Source organism: Protobothrops mucrosquamatus, unplaced genomic scaffold, assembly GCF_001527695.2.
Source record: "Protobothrops mucrosquamatus isolate PMUCROS unplaced genomic scaffold, P.Mucros_1.0 scaffold209, whole genome shotgun sequence".
Taxonomy (NCBI): domain Eukaryota; kingdom Metazoa; phylum Chordata; class Lepidosauria; order Squamata; family Viperidae; genus Protobothrops; species Protobothrops mucrosquamatus.
The window spans coordinates 731,334-749,149 of record NW_015386563.1 but is presented as its reverse complement, the minus strand read 5'-3'; the positions used below and the strand labels follow the sequence as shown (position 1 = coordinate 749,149).

General features: G+C 37.0%; 1 protein-coding gene across 1 annotated transcript; it reads left to right on the top strand.

The window, feature by feature from the left end:
- Positions 1-8,602: 8,602 nt before the first annotated feature.
- On the top strand, positions 8,603-17,382 carry LOC107285737 (vertebrate ancient opsin-like). Its single transcript, XM_015813972.1, has 5 exons — positions 8,603-8,969; positions 11,366-11,576; positions 11,663-11,780; positions 14,556-14,795; positions 17,203-17,382. The coding sequence occupies exons 1-5, from the start codon at positions 8,603-8,605 to the stop codon at positions 17,380-17,382; spliced, it is 1,116 nt and encodes a 371-aa protein (XP_015669458.1).
- The last annotated feature ends 434 nt before the right edge of the window (positions 17,383-17,816 follow it).

Below are 17,816 nucleotides of genomic sequence, written 5' to 3'. Positions count from 1 at the left end.
AGAAATACAGATCGTCCTCAATTTACGACTGTAATCGAGCCCAGAATTATAGGGGTACGTTTTGCCAGTCATTAAGTGGGTCACCATGTGACTCTGCCTGCTTTGACATCCGTTTTTGCAGTGATTGTTAAGATAATCCGTTGTCCACAATGGGCATTTTAGCCAGAAACCAGAAATAAACACTGATTTCTGGCAAAAAACGTGATGGTCCCACGACGACAGGATGCTGTAAACCAGGGATAGGCAACCTTGGCTCTTTTATGACTCGTGGACTTCAGCTCCCAGAATTCCTGAGCCAGCATAGCTGGCTCAGGAATTCTGGGAGTTGAAGTCCACGAGTCATAAAAGAGCCAAGGTTGCCTACCCCTGCTGTAAACCATCCTAAATGGGGGCCAGTTGCCAGGTGCCCTTAAATGTGACTCTGATCAGAGATCACCCTTCTGATTCATCAAGGGCCTTCCTGCTTTTTCCCAGGAATTTAATGTACCCTGATTCTTTGTAGCAAAAGAATGCCAGCAGGACTTCATTGCCTCCTCCCTATTGGACAAGTAAGTAGCTGACTTCTCTCTTTTGTCTTTTTTTTATTGTGGTAATATAAGATTTAGCTACTATACCAACATGGGTAGTTTCATATCTGAAAGAAGGAGGTTTGCTTAATAATTATTCGTTCTTCATGGATATTGCTACAACAAGAGCAATATATAACTAATTTAATTATTCCTAGTATCTACACAAGATATGTAGTAGTACTAGCATCTGGTCTAATCTGCTGGGGCAGCTGGTGGGAATTTAAAGTTCCTACTCTGAAGGAGTAAGTGAAAGAGAGATGCTGTGTCTGCCTCCTCCCCCCATATCTTTTTTTTTTTTTTGCATGAGAAAAGGTAAGCTGGCTAAAATATTTAGTAGATCCCCAAGCATTCTTTGCAGCACACGTTGCTCTGTGAATGCTTAATACATACTTAATATACAATGTATGCAATATATACAAACCTTCAATTTGATGGTTGCAAAAAGCCTTTAAAAATAACATATGCAATGTGAAATATCAATTTAAGTAAAAGAAATGCTAAGTTTAAATCGAGTCAATGTTTTATATTATTTCTGGATTCCGTGATGGATTACTTTTCATAGTTACCCCTTTTTATGCAAGGCAATGAGAAGATGCACCATGATATCCTTTCTACAACCTTTTTTTAAAATAGCATTTTCTTGGGATTTTGGCAGAGAAGGGAAAATGTAAAGTTTCTTTCCCTGCATCTTGTAGTCCAATTAAGACTAACTTTGCACTAAGTATTAAACAAAAAATAAACAAATCCTTTGCTGCATATGATGCATTTCAAGTAACTTGTAGTTGGGTCCTTAATCTGCCCTTTTTGTTAATGATTTTATTCCAGATTGTTGTCATTTGCAGTTGCAACTCTGTTGATTACACACTTGAAAACGTCCAGTTAAGAGATTCTGATCGCTGAATTCTGGAGAAAAAGTGGAATCAATAGAAGAGGCAGGTACTGCCACCTGCTGATTATCATCCTGAACTGCAGAAACCTCACCAAAAAACAATAATTTAATAACCTTCCTACAGAGGTTTTGTGAGATTGCTTGCTGTGTATCATATCATATGTCAGGTATCTCAAACCTCCCGTGTAATGGCATTTTCTTGGTCTCACTATTGTTTTGCAGCTTTTAGTAAGTGGTCTATTTCCACTAAATTAAAGGAGAACAAAAGAGTTGCTTATGTTCTATTCCTTTTATGCAGTAAATTATTTTTATGAATAAAAGGAATACAGGTCTGCCCCCTTTTCCTACAGAAGAATACTACAATGTTAATCTCTTGAAGGGAGAAATTAATCAGCTGTAGTTTCTTGACATTAATTTTGTTTGTTTTTAACAGTATGTTCTTTTTGTTAAAGAAAAATGTGTTAATCTAAAACAAATTATTTCTTCCAGTCTTTGCATAACATTCAATGTGTTGGTTAGTAGTTTATTATTTTTAAATACCTACACAGTTTGATCTTGGAGGTTTTCTACTGAAATGTGAAATACAACAATAACTATTACAAGTAAGTTACTGTATGGCAAAATATTGCCATGGAAAATGCTTATTTTTCCTATTCCAATCAATCAATTAATTTTGCCCAATTCTGGGCTGCAAAGATCTAGACCAGGGGTGTCAAACTGCCGACCCGCGGCCCGGTTGCATCACCCCAGCTCCAGCAATGCAAAAAAGTTGCGATACATCGCGACACGTCACGTGACATGGTGAGTTTGACACCTATGATATTCTAGATGATCAGATCAAGCTTTTAGCAATTGCCTTTTCTAAGAACGATTCTCAGAGTTTTTAGCAAGATTTGTTAAGGTGAATAGGATAGAGTTACAAGAATTCTAGCAGCTAAACTATCTTTGGTTTAGAACCATTATATCTCCATATAAACTATGGCAGCCTTATGACAGCCTTATGACAATCTGGTGGAGAGGTGATTCCCTTCACTTATAATGAGGAAGTTTACAGCTGGTTTTTTTTTTACTATGTTTCTTTAATTTCTATCAGCATAGGAATTGACTTCATGAAGAAAATATTTGAACCCATTCCGAGGTGCAAATGTGAGTTACATATTTTAATATATAAAAAGGAAGAGCAGAAAAGGATGAGTTTGGGAGAAGAGTGTGGGGAGGTTATATATATATTTCTTTTAAAGAGCACAATATCTGAAAAGCTTGTTATTATTGTTATTTAAGATACAAGTCACATTGAAGGGATTAGTCACTTCCACCCAAATCCACTCTCCAGAATATCATAGCTGAAACGATATATTTCACATGTTAGAGGAACACCTGGCTGGTGCATGGAGTTCACCTATCCTGATCAATTAAAGTTAGACCACAGTTAGCACAAGATGTTCCCAGTTTAGGAAGTCTTCAGCAACTCATGAAGACCAGAATTGAATATGTATTGCTTTGCCTATCCATCATTATAAGCTGCCACAGCAGCACACCACTTTAAAAAAAATTGTCCAAGATCAAAGATCAGGTAGCTGAACCAGTCAGATGCTACCTTTGAGAATTCAGGACCAGTGAAAATCTCACCGTGTTGTTTATCCATCTTGACTGGATGAAAATTTTCAAACATAGGAACTAATTAGCTTATTTGTCCTCTGCTTAGGTTTTAACCTCCTCATTAGTGATTTGTAATATTTTAGAATATCCAGCATAGCTTTGTAAATATTATAGTAATGCTGTTTCCCAAATGGCTGGATGGTGTTAGAAGAGTGTAGAAGGTACTACTACTGAAGAAATGGTCAAGATTTTATTTTAGAACTAGCTGACTTTAAAGTTGCTGGAAGTTCATGTCTGTGGCAGTGAACTCTTCAGTATTTCGTGACCTACTAGCCACAAGGAGGCCACAGGATGTTGATGGAGAGTTAGGGATTTACTCTTCCTTGAATATCTGCCTGCAAGATCTTTATCTGATAGATTGCTAATCTGAGTTCACTTCCTTCTGTCTTTCTTCTTAGGTGTGCATGCATGAATTCCATCCAGCTGGTAACTAGCTAGGTATCAAGTTTAGCCCATCTCTATAAACTATTTCCTGTAAAAATATCTTCTTTGAGGCTATAATTATAAAATTGGCTTCACTAGTCATTGCTTAGGTCAAACTCCTGGTCTTGGGAATGTCTTGTCTTACATATAGAATGCTTCAGTCTCCAATAAAGGTGCATGAGTTGCAGAGAAAGTCTTGATGGAGAGGGAAGCAGAGGCAGCAGGAGGATTGTGGAGGAGAAAGAAGCAGTGATGGCAGGGAATCAGCAGCCAGTGGATGGCCTTCTAAACTTGTTTGAATACATGATGTATATTCAACATCTGGTCTTTTGCCAACTGACTTTGTAAATTGGTTTTATGTAATATCCCGAAATCAACAGAATGAAGGACAGTTCTGATACGCATTAAGACAGAGCTGTAATAGTCACAGATATCCATAGGTGTATTGACCAATATGTGATCCTAGGGAGCACCCTAAAATTATAAGAATTCAGGAAACACAAAAATTAATAGGATGCTTTTTTTTAACAGTGCTCCATTAAGTAAATATTTCAGTGCTTTTTTTATATAACACACAAATGCACACACACATATGAAAAACATTTGGTAGCAATTTGGAAATTGTCCAGACAAGAAACGCTGTTCATTTTGTTTGCTTGAGAGATTTGTGAATTATGAAAAGCAGATCAAAAAAGAATTAGGTTTGAAACTGCTTTTGTCATTCTATAGTTTAATTCTTTAATTCTATAATTATCCACTAGGGGGCTCTCTGTCACAGCCAGAGACAAATATAGTCTGTTGAAATGAAACTTGTTGATGTTAATTTTTTTAAAAAAGTCAAATGTCATAAACTTTTTTGGCCAACCATCCACTTGATCAAATGGGACTCAGTAACCGATGTGAGTTAATGAAGTGGATCATTGCCTAAAAAGTTTATTACTTAATTCCAACCAGTTTCTACTTGTTCTTATTTTTTTGTATAATTTATAACACTCTCAAATCTTTTCTTATGTCTAATTTCTCTTCATTCTTCATTACTAAGCTTTTTTCAATCACTCAGGATTTTGCACATTTTTTCCCCTGAAAACTCATTTTTATTCTTTTGTTCTTCTGTTCAGCTGAGTGCCAAAAGGAGGAAGCAAGGCAGGAGACCTGGTGTGTGTGTAATTCAGTGCTGGAACACACCTTACTGCACAAAGCTAAGATTTTAGTAGTCTCTCTTCACTATGTACCCCAACAGCCAATGGGAAAAAAGTGATCTTTCTCTCCCCAATCAGTAGTGAATAATCACTTTTTGCATTTACTACTAAGGGTGAAACACTTTGAATGCATACCATCCCTTTAATACAAAGATTAATAATGTAATCTAATATGTTTCTGATCACAAACACTGTAAAGTTCTTTTGAAATTAATGGGACTTAGACCAAATTAATAGATCACAATGAAACAGTGTGGGGAAGTTGCATTTCAAAATCAATTTTTCCTTAAAATATTGGGTCAATTTCAGTTTAAAAAATACATCACTTCAGAATAATGGTTTTGTAATAAATTAGAACTTTAGAGGACTATCTGCAAATAAAAACTCTATGCCCTGTCTTATTATAGCCTCTTCCTATGAAATTTAGCTTTTTTTCATTAAGTTTTGTCTTATAGCTGTAATAAGCAAGAACATTATATTGTTATTCTCTTCAATTGTAGACATTACTATTTATAATCTGTTCACTGACAGTATGTTGCTGTCCTATTCAGATGACCTTTAATCAGACATCCAGAATCAACAGATACATGTACAAAGTTGGCTCTTGAAAATGGGATATACTAAACCGTCTATTAATCTGTTGATCAATAAACAAGGACCTTATAGATTCTTATTATTGAGGACATTACTGGAGGATAGACAATCAGGAATTATTTGTACCCAAAATGTGAAGCCTTTATTCCACAAAGTATGAGCAAGTATGTATGTCCTGGATTTTACTAGTGGAGCAAGGACATAATGTCATGTCATGTAACTCAATCCATCCATGCATCCATCCAGAGATCAGCCAAGTGAGGATAAAATGTAGGGGTTTTTGTGAAAACTAACAATAAAAAATAAAGAGAAACTGAAAACTCCATCAGAATGTTCTATTTATTGCTGCCATTACATGAAATTAACTCAAAATTAGCTTTATCTTCAGGCTGATGAGATTCAGCAGCCTTAAGAGAGGATACTAAAGAAGGTGATTAGGTAGCACTCTGCACATGAACTCAGCTATGGTCAAATTGCTTCTGTGGAAGAAAACAAGCTTCCTTCATCCCTGCTCAACCAGTACAACACCCTGTTTGTCTAGATTGGCTTCTCTGCTCCCTGTGAATGCTGAAGTTTTCTATTTTGTGCAGACCAATGAATGCTGAGAGCCATTCCCTTCCTCATACTCATTGCCCTTCCCTGTCGGACCTCAGCTGCAGCTTTTTGCTAATATTTTCATCCAGTTGTTTACAGACAGAGCATTTATCTGTCTGTCAACTTCCTTTTATACTGCTTATGCTATGTTGAGTGAGTTTATAGAAGGAATCCCATCTGTATTTCCTTATGAAACTTTAAAATCTGAACTAGGACTTCCCTGTTAGATCATTGGCTGTAAATGATAAATAAACTCCATCAGATTATATTGTTGCCTTTTTGAAAAGTTTGGATTTGTTCCAGCTAAAATATAACATTTTAAAGACATACACTACGACTGATGAATGTTTGAAACTCTTAAATGGACTTGATGTTCGGTGGATTTAGCTGCAACCCAATGTGCCCTTACCCAAGCTTGGTGAAGTGGAAATGACAATTCTCCATGTGATAAGCAACCAAAGGCATCATCATCTGTCATTTTTGGCACAGAGCCCTTGGAAGATGCTTCTCTTGATATGCTTCTGAGCTTGTCATTTCCATGCCCTCCTAAGTGAACCAAATATTCCCTTGGTAGATTGCTTCCTTTGTTTCTGAGAGGTGACTCAAATAATATTAAGAGCCATCATTGTTGCTACAAGGCCACATATCCACTCCAGAAAAATTTCAAGAAAGAAGATCTTGATTTGTTGAAGACACATCCATCCTGTACTGTCCCTTCAGAGAAGATGGACTGCATGGAGTGCATTTACTAGCAAGTACTTGGTTAATGTGGGAATAAGCAGCATCTTTTGTTTCAGCCATGTGACAAATTTTCTAGTATTATCGAGCATCGTAGGAAGGTGTGCAAGAATCTAAAATACATACCTTTGAAATATGTTTGAAAGTAGCATTGCAACTAGGAATAGTTTAACCTTTAAAATGTGTATCATACACATCCTTGAAAAATCAGTCATCTTAATGACTATACTACAGCTAACTTTACAATTTTTTAATACAATTACTGCAGCATAGTCACATGGTTAATGAAGGCAGAGAAAAAGATGGTGCTTCTCTAACTTGTCTGTAAAAAACAACTGGGTTGTCAAGGCTGTATGAGGTTAGTTTCTAACCCCCATGGCCCCAACCCCCTCCATAATTGGGAGTCCCATCTGAGATGTAAAGGTCACATCGGGGAGTTGAGGCTCCTGGTAGCATCCAAGGTTGTCCATATCTGCCACTTGGATTTCTTTTCTCTAAAACAAACATGGGGTCAAGAAGAAGTTCCTCAAATCCATATTGTTTTGGAGACACATACTGCCCCAGATGTGATTTGTTTCAGTGTTTTGATTTTTTTTAACTGCTTGATTTTTGTCAACCAGAATTAGGTGCGAAGTAGGTAATTCTACAAATGGTACAAATAAACAAAATGTAAATTATTCTGAAAGTATTTTGGGACATCTGTATTGCAATTAATGTTTAAAATGGTTGATTTAAGGAATGTGATGCTTTAGATTCTTGTGCTTCCTTGCCTGAGATCAAACTCCTCATCTTCAGAGGCTAATTTTATGAGTCCAAGAACTGCCCTTGAATAAGAATGCAACTTTTAAACAGAAAAGTTGGAGGAATCTCCTTATATTACATGGGTCAGAAGGAAGCCTGAGAAAATATACAGACCCCTCACATCCTGGACATAAACTGTTTCAACTCCTTCTCTCAGGATGCCACTACAAGTCACGCCATTGCAAAACAATTACCGTAGATACAGAGACAGTTTTTCCCCCTCATGCCATCACTCTGCTGAACACCTTATTCCCACAGTACTCTCTTATGTCTAAACATATTTACCCATTTAGTATGCCTGTAGTATTATTATCTTCTCATCGTCTCTACTACTACCTCTTATTGATGCCATTATGATGATTATTACTTTGTTTTGCATGTATATTGAAAGCTTCTGTACGGGAGACAAATTCCTTGTGTGTCTAATCACACTTTGCCAAATAAAATAGTGTATTCTATTATGGTGATTGAAATGAGAATGGATGGATTATATATATGAAACAACCTCAAAGTTCCAGAATAATTTTATTAGTTAGAACTACTTGCCTACAGGACTGGAGAAAAAGAGGATAGAAAAGATGGGAAATGCAGCCATTTCTACTTTGATGATCCATTAAAAACTACAGCTGCAGTAGAGCTGGGAGCATTTGGTGTTCATGTATTAACAGTACCAGAGTTTGAAACTATAAAAGCAAACGGGTTTTTGCGATTTGGAGGAGAAGCAGGATGAGAGACCCCAGGAAGGATATTGCCCCCTTCTGTCTGTGGTTTGTCTGTCTCCCACCGGATTAAATGCTGGTGGGGACATCCATGCATTGCTAAGCCTGGCATGAAAGAGTCAAATGCAGGAACCCCACTGATCTTTCAATCTTCACTGGTCGGGAGGCAGCACAGTTGAAAAAGAGAAGCCGAAGGAGACCAGGCTGTTTTCTTCTGCTCCTTTGAGTTGAATCCCCTGGAAGCGCCAAACATCTTTTCATGTGGAACTTTGTTTTGCCAGTGTACTAGATTTGAGGGTTTTTTAAAATGAAGAAGTAAGCTTCTAATGCTGAGAGGAATTATTCATTTTAGGAATAAAATCTGAATGGACTACTAGTTTCCTAATATTATTTGCTCTTCTGAGGTGAAAGATAGAAATGGATGGAGCGAGGAGAGAATCTGAAAATGGATCTTCACTGATAGATGCCTCCTCAAGTTTGTCATCGGTGGATCCCTTCTCACAACCATTGCACTCCATTGAATCCTGGAATTTCCATCTACTCTCTGCTCTGATGTTTTTGGTGACCTCCTTGTCCCTATTTGAAAATTTTACTGTCATTCTCATCACTGTTAAATTCAAACAATTGAGGCAACCTCTCAATTATGTCATTGTGAATCTCTCTGTGGCTGACTTCTTTGTGTCTCTGGTTGGGGGAACAATCAGCTTTCTAACTAATCTGAAGGGTTATTTTTATATGGGCCATTGGGCATGTGTCCTGGAAGGATTTGCAGTCACCTTCTTTGGTAAGTGGAAAGTTTGTTTCTTCACAACCTTTACAACAAATGACACTTGCATTTTTAGTACCCGTAGTTTGTGTGGTTATGGGCTGGGTAAAAGGAATTGGTGTGCACAATCTACAAACTTCACAGTGTGTACACAGTTGGCATTGGCTAATGCTGATGTTGATTATTAAATAATACACAAAATGATTTCTTAGTAACTGCTTTCATTTCTGAAGCCAGAGAAAAATACATAAGCAGCCCTTTTTAACATATACATGTATTTAAAGAGATGTCTCTCTTAAAAGATTGAGGGAAAACTGGTTTTTTTTAGAGGGATGGGATTAAAACTCACTTTCATAACAATATAATTTGAAGTGATCATGATGAAGTATGTCTCCCTGTCAAATAATGATATTGTATCCCAAGATAATGTTTTTAGCTGATCAAGTACTGATCATTTAGTTTGCATCTAAGGTTACACATAAAAAAGCTTTTGGTATCATATGGATCCTACACATTTTCCAATCAGCTTAATATCTTTTCAGCAACTGCAGTTACTTCCTAGGTTGCATTTAGTAAGCTATTCTACTTCATAGTACCATTTTAATAAAATTATATTTGCTTACGATTAAGCATTGGGCTATCCTTAGTTGTTTGCTTAGCTAGTACTCTATGACTATCACTGTTGCATCTTATGATTTATGATTTATGATGAAGTGTATTTCACAATTTATGATGAATGTATTTTCATGTTGTATACGATCACGATTATCACTATTACTTGTATGTACACTGAGAGCTTATGCACCAGAAACAAATTCCTTGTATATGTCCAATCACACTTGGTCAATAAAGAATTCTATTCTATTCTATTCTATTCTATTCTATTCTATTCTATTCTATTCTATTCTATTCTATTCTATTCTATTCTTCTATTCTTATCCTGTGTTGTAAATTAAGTCTTTTTGGAGTGAAGCTTGATTCTTGGTGACTTAATGGATACACTTTTGTAGATTTCTTGGTAAAAATATAGAAGTAATCTGCAATAGTCTTTTTTCTGGACATTTTTTCCAACCTCCCAGTCCAGTTTACAGCCATCATTGCCCCAGAGGACGTCCCTTCACATACTGACCAGGAATAATCCTACTGTAAAAATGTCCCTGCTCAATAATAATGCATAGTAGAGGAGTCCTATTTTTTTAGTTGAATTGTTAAGATAAATCTTTTAAAAATTTACAACTCTATGTAAGGCGAGCAATTGAGCAAGTTATAAGGAAGCCTATTGAATTCAGCACATTCAATTTCTATGGAAGATATTTCACCATCTAATCCTGGAGCCGATTTTGCCAACAACTGAGGGAGGAAGAAGCTCCAGAGATCTCATGTCAACATTGGGAAGAAGGACACACAGTTTCTCCTGTTGGTATCCATTGGAATAAGGCTAGGCAGTGATGAAACATTACATTGTTTTGATGTAAATTGTTCCCCCTTGTAAATTTTTATGTGTCATCACAAAATAAGCATAAAATAATGCAGTTTTTGTGGTGATGTCAAAATGCATGGTCTATCATTTTGGAGTCATCAGAGTTAGTTAGGGATCCCTATGATCTTCTCCATGTTCTCTTATCAATAACATACTCAGCTACATCAATATCATTTGATGTCATCAGACAGGAAAGTTGATAAGGGCAATGATGTAAGTAAACATGGAAGTGTGTCTAAATAGTATGGAGGGAGGTAGAGAAATTCAAAATAAAGATTCCATTCCCAGTGTCCTTACCATCATTACTGTACTACTATACCCAATCCTTGAAGTAAAGCCTCTGTGCTTGAACTTCATCTCTATATCAGTGTTGCACTCTGGGTGTCATGAAGGACCAGGCACATAGGTTATACTCTACACTGTCAAACAGTTCACATTCCAGACAGTTACACTGTTTTGGACTGAAGCAACGAGACTATTTGAATGCTCTGATGTTTCCTTTCAGTCTTTGGATATTGTAAACTGATTTGTGTCACAACTTTCCATGATGAAAATCAAGATGGGTTCCATTTTCTTCCATTGATTGTAATGATCTTAGGACAAATTTGTCCCCAAATTGCCCAGAGAGCTTCATGGCCAAGAAACCTGGATCAGTGTCAAGGCAGTCGCTTGTATTAGTTTTTGGGAAAAGCCAAGGCTCAGGACTAAAGAAACATGCTTTGGGTGGCCAAAGTTACAGTATTACTGCTGATGTATTCTAGAAAATAATAGCTATCAGTCTAAACAATGTAGTGCTACACCAGGAAGAGAGCTTTAGAGTAGATGGTCCTTTAAACGGAATTCTGGACTTAGGTTTCCTTGCTAAAAACCTGGCCTTAGTGAATAAACTATGATCGATTCTCTTGTTCTGTAATATCTCTTATTCTTATTACAGGAATAGTTGCCCTTTGGTCACTTGCTCTGCTTGCATTTGAGCGCTATGTTGTAATTTGCCGTCCCCTGGGAAATGGGCACTTCAAGGGCAAGCATGCTGCTCTAGGAATAGCCTTTGTGTGGGTTTTCTCCTTGATATGGACCATCCCTCCAACAATGGGCTGGAGCAGCTATACTCCCAGCAAGATTGGGACCACTTGTGAACCCAATTGGTAAGGCGATTCAGAGAAGTAGCCTTTTTCTGATCACTTTTCATCTAACAGAATCTAACAGGTTTACATGCATCTGTATTTTATAGGTACTCTGGAGAATATAACGATCACACTTTCATTATTACCTTCTTCACCACTTGTTTCATAATGCCTTTATTGGTCATTTTGGTATCCTATGGAAAACTGATGCGGAAACTTAGAAAGGTAGGTGTAAATGTTTATCAGAAATATGCATTGTAATATATTTTGCGAATTATATTAAATATGAATTAAATATAAATAAAATAAAAATTTATTTTATTTCTATTACATTTATATGCCACCCATCTCACTACTGAAATGGCAGAAGGGCTCTGGGGAGCTTACAAAATAATGAACTTCAAGACATGGCATTTTGTGTTAAGGGGAAATTTTTTAGCAATGGTAAATATGTAATCTTTAATATGTCATCCTTAGAAACTAGGACATCTACTGTGCCCTGGATAGCAATAACATTAACAAAGTTAAATATGAAATTCATTTTATAAATGCCATCTTAGGCAAGTATCAAATCAATGGACAATTGCAGTGACTTCACTGAAACATTCTAATATTATTTTCTGTTTCATTTCCTTTGGTCTCTAGAAAATAATTAGAATATTTAATTTAATATTCTTTATTGCATAATAAATACACTCACCTATTTTAAAAAAACCTGGAAACCAAATGACATAGCCTGGAAAGCTCTACATTGTTGGCTTTAATGTAGAACTTGATGCTTTTCAGGTTATGTCATTTGGTTGATAATCTGATAGAAACCAAATCCGCTTTCAAATGGGCTTCTATTTCAGCAGCAGAGTAAAGCAAAATTTCCTACAATTGTACAATCCCGTGCAGCTAAATGGATTGACAGGTGAAAGACAGAAGAGTTTCTCCATACTTCTTTCCTTCAGATTGCTTTGGCTCTGTGGCTGAACTTGGGGTTGAACAGCAAGAGAAATTTAGTCTTCCCAATGTCATAGTCCTTGCTCAAATGGCTTAGTAACACACCCACCCATCACACCCACCCACCCCAAACATACATACATACATACATACATACATACATACATACATACATACATACATATATACACACACACACTATATATATACATATGTATATGTTTATGTACAAATGTACACAGACAGCAAAGCAGCTACTAATAGTGTACATATATTGTGTTGATGGATGATGCATATTTTCTCTGCGGCAATAATGGAAATGCTGAATATGAATCCTTTTATATTCCACTTTTTTCAGGCTAGTAAGACAAGAACAATCACCCCCTTCCTCTTCCCCAGCTGGATGAGCCCAGTGAGGGACTATGGTTGGTGGTGAGCCTCTGATTGCTTTCAAATGATGCACAAATTTGCTGATAAAATCTGAAGTGAGGCAGCTGCTAGAATCGTACGATACCTTTATTGTGGCATCTCCCCATTGTCAGGGGGAGATGCTGTTTGACACCTAAGCAGAGCAGCCTCATCTGCGTGGTGAGACTGCTCTGATCTTAAAGCAAATTCTCAGGGTTGGTGTTGCTATGAATCACTAACATTTCAAATAATACAGTATGGATAGTCCTCAACTTACGACCGTAATTCAGCCCAAAACTTCAGTTGCTAAACGAGACCGTGAGTTTTGCCCCATTTTATGACCTTTCTTGCCACAGTTGTTAAGTGAGTTACTGCAATTGTTAAGTTACTACTATGGTTGTTAAGTGAATCTGGCTTCCCCACTGACTTTGCTTTTCAGAAGGTCGCAAACGGTGATCACATGACCCTGGGACATTGGAACTGTCATAAATATGAGTGTCAGACTTGCCAGTTGCCAAGTGTCTGAATTTTGATCATGTGACCAGGAAGATGCTGCAACAGACATAAATGTGAAAAATGGTGATAAGACACTTTTTTCAGTGCTGTTATAACAATCATTAAATGAACTTTTGTTCAGGACTACCTGTACCATATTTTACCTCCATGGACTTAAGTGGCTTTTATTACCCATATTAATATTCTTTTAATATGCTTAACAGAAGATAAATCAATTGCCATCCAAATCTTGCTGAATTACAGCCCTAGCATTCCTTACCATTGACCAAGGTACCTAAGACACCTCGGTATTGTAGTTCAGCAAAGTTAAGGCTAACTACATCCTTAATTGCTGGTAAAACGGAAGGCCAAAAGATTGAAATAAAAAATGATTGGATGCATTTGAAAGTGCCTTGCATTTCCTTCCTTCCTTCCTTCCTTCCTTCCTTCCTTCCTTCCTTCCTTCCTTCCTTCCTTCCTTCCTTCCTTCCTTCCTTCCTTCCTTTGATTCCCTCCCTTTTTTGATTTTATAAAACTCTGATGCTATCTGATGGATTTATGTCTAAAGCTATACAACAGTTTAGTAAAAATTTGAACCTGGGCCTTCACAATTTTGCTTGACATTTTAAGCACTATTACAAATTCTGATACATTTTTTCCAAAGCTCTTGTGAAGTCTAAAATCACATGCCAAGGATTCTTCAGTTTATTATCTTAAATTTGAAAAGGACTCTGGAAATATCTAGTTTTGCTCAAAGAAGTCTCAGCCCTACTTAATCTTCTCATAGGCTTATTAAGAATTAATCCTGATTTGCCTTTATGCATTCTGGCTGATTTATGAAAAGTAACATGAGGACTTGCAAACTTCAATCATTTATTATTTTTAATCGTATTAGAATTGAAGCTAAATTATTGATTGTTTTGCATTTAGTGCTTTTGTTGATTTGCCTTTGTTGATGATAGCCATTATATCATTCGCTTGATCTATTCTGACCCTTCTTAAATTTTGACATGTAGGCCACAGTCTAATTTAGGTTTTGCAAGTAAAGGGGATCTAATTTTCACTTGTGCTGTTTAATCCACATTTACAGAAGGATGCTGGGCAAAAGCCATCACTTTGCTGACCCACTAGATGTTTCTCTTTTCTTTCTAGGTTTCAGACGCTCAAGGCAGATTAGGGTCTGTACAGAAGCCAGAAAGACAAGTTGCCAGAATGGTGGTGATTATGATTCTTGCTTTTTTAATCTGCTGGAGTCCGTATGCAGCCTTTTCCATCTTGGTCACCACCCATCCCTCAATTGAGCTGGATCCTCGCCTTGCTGCAATCCCAGCCTTTTTTTCCAAAACAGCTACAGTTTATAATCCAGTTATCTATGTCTTTATGAACAACCAGGTACTGCTGATTAAAAACTCAAACCCTTATGAATTCATGAAAAAAGTTCCTACTTGGTTTTACTATGTATTCTTTAAATTAATGAATCTGACTGCCTATATATTAGCTTGGAGTTCTAAAGGAAACAATTGTCTTTTAAAGAGGCTTATAAATGGACCAGGGGCTACTGGACCAGGGGCTACTTGTTCAGTTTTACCCATTTATTTTCTGTAACACATTTAGTTGTATCCATTTTTATTCTGAACATATTTGAGCCACCCATGACTGTTGCCATGTTGCAGTGTTCCCTAATCTGGTGCCATTTCAATGCATACATCTATTATGCTCTTATTCCCTTTTGAAGCAAGCAATATTATGCAAAGCACAGAAAAAGAGCAAGCAGTAATAAACCAAAGAGATTAAAGCCATGTGATAGGAAAAGGAAATATAGCTAAATCTAATTCACATTAACATCCTTTACTACATTATTCATACCTTCCTGTCATTGCAAAGCATCATTAGTTAAATTATATGCATCCTCCAATTTTATTTTTATGTATTTATTTAATTTGTTTCCCGCCTTTATTATTTTTACAAACAACCCAATGTGGCAAACATATCCAACATATCTTCCTCTTCCTATTTTCCCCATAACGACTATCTTGTGAGGTGGGTTGGGCTGAGAAAGTGACTGGCACAAAGTCACCCATCTGGCTTTCAGGCCTAAGGCAGGATTGGAATTCACAGTTTCCTGCTTTCTTCATGATGAGACCAAGCTGTCTCTCCATTATTTATTTCTCATACTTGCAAGATAAAAATTTCTCTATGTGCTCTGTGTGCAAAATGAGAAGTGCCCTGAGGCAACCAAAGCACACAGAGAAGCCCCCTGAGGACAGGACTCCAGTACGAGTCCAAAAGCTGGGAAGACAAAACTTCTTGTCCTGGTGACCGACCCAGATTGGATCCTGCAACGTTATACTGGGACACGTATATTCACCTTCATTTGGTCACTTCTGTTGTATACCTGCTCTTATTTGGCAACTGATCTTCAACCAACTAACTAATGCACAGTTAACTCACACAGACTTCCATGATTGAAGCCTATTCAATTTATCATGTGCTTTTGCTAAATCAACAAGTATACCCTTTATAATTCATACTTTTTCGTCCTGTATACTGTATCTCCTGCCCAGCATAAAACCACACTGAACTTTCTAAATGTTGGTCCCCGTTGTCTATTGTATCCTTTCACTGTACCATTCATATCTTATTAGGCCTACTTCACAAATTAACCCTACAATAGTTCTGCATTCACTCTTGCATTCACTCTCTCTTTACACACTTTTAATAAATTGCACAGCCATTCCATAAGCAAATGCACACATATTTTAACATCATTCAATTACACGATCTGGACCTGCAGCTTTACTATTTTTCAACCTCTCATGTAATTTCAACATTTCCCCCCTACCCTGTTTTAGCTTTTAATTCCATTCTTTTTGCTGGAATGTCCTTGCTTAGCCTTCTTCCAAACTTCCATTTCCAAACTTTTTTTAAAAAAAAATATCCATTAAAATACTCCATGGCAATCTGTAACATAATTATTTCAATTCTCTTCCAAATAGATTTCACTCATGTCCACTTTCCTTTTCTTCTCTGAGGGATTAATCTAATACTTCTCATAGTTTCTTTTCCTTAGTCATTCTATTTTCACTCTAGTTCCTTTCATTTAGCTTTTTTTTTGTGTCCACAAGATGGAGTAAAGTTGCAACAGTATAATCTGAAATCATGGAAATAATTTTCTAGCCAAGAATTGCCTCAACTGAGGCAGTAGCCTTATCTGGTTGAAGATGCTCCATATTGTGGAAATTCCTGAACTTCCAGAGATGGATTTGGTTCCATAAGTATCTAGACATTATGGATCATTTTGGCAGCTATGAACTATACTTTAGAAAGCTACCGGTAACTTCTCTTTAGAATAATCCAGTGTTTCTCAACTTTGCCAGCTTTAAATTTTGGATTTAAATTCTGGCTGAGAAATTCTAAGAGCTGAAGTCCATGCTTGTGAAGTTGGAAAGGTTGAGAAACATTGGAATACAGTAGACTGTTGGGCCTGCATCGCCTTGAAACTTAAATCACGTAGTGCAATGGACCACATATTTTCTCCTTCTGCTATCCCTTTCTTTTTGGACACCTTCTTCCTTCTCTCTTTCTCTTTCCCTTTTTATCTCTCCCAAGTATGGTGCTAGGAAAGGCACAATCACTCCTTTTAGGTCTATATCAATTCTAATAAAGGGCTTCTGGAACAAGGCTGAGGACTACAACTTATCCGTACCTGTTTTAATAAGAGAAATAGGTACGGATTTTTAAAGATATCATAAACATTGATTTATTGATAACAAATAACTATTTGTTATTTCATTTTAAGTTCCGGAAATGTCTAATCCAGCTGTTCCAGTGCAGTGGACAAGAAACTGCAGACACCAACGTGAATCAGATCTCAAAGAGAAGAGTGCTAACACGTACCAAAATGTGTGGTGACGTCTCCACAGTCGCAGCAGGTGTTACTGTCTTCAACAAGAGAAAAGAAGAGGAGAGAAGTAGCTGACAATCTTTTGCTCAGCTCTCCATTTTGGAAAGCGAAATCTGTCCAACGTGGTCATCTCACTTTCTGAGAGGATGGAGTCAGAACTCTACCCTCCTTTGTCATTTCCATTCAAAAATGGCAGGCAAAAAGAAAACAGATAAGAAATAACTTTCTAACAGGATTTATTACAGAATTAAATTGACATCCACTTGATCTCTTATCTATTCCCAGGTTGTTACAACCAGACTAAGTCCAGCTATATAGCCAGCCAGCTTTCTGTAGTGGTTAAGGTGCTGGTCTAGAAGCCAGGAGACTGTGAGTTCTAGTCCCACTTAAGGCATGAAAGCTGGCTGGCTGTGCTTGTGACTGTCTTTCAGCCCAACCCACCTCAAAGGGTTCTTGTGGGAAAAATAGAAGGAGGAAGGAGTATTATGTATGTTCAATGCCTTGAGTTA

Excerpts from the sequence above, each read along its gene's own strand:
- LOC107285737 (XM_015813972.1), top strand. The coding sequence starts at position 8,603 with ATGGATGGAGCGAGGAGAGAATCTGAAAATGGATCTTCACTGATAGAT. Across the intron at positions 11,577-11,662 it reads ACCACTTGTGAACCCAATTG|GTACTCTGGAGAATATAACG; the intron begins GTAAGGCGATTC and ends TGTATTTTATAG. Across the intron at positions 11,781-14,555 it reads TGATGCGGAAACTTAGAAAG|GTTTCAGACGCTCAAGGCAG; the intron begins GTAGGTGTAAAT and ends TTTTCTTTCTAG.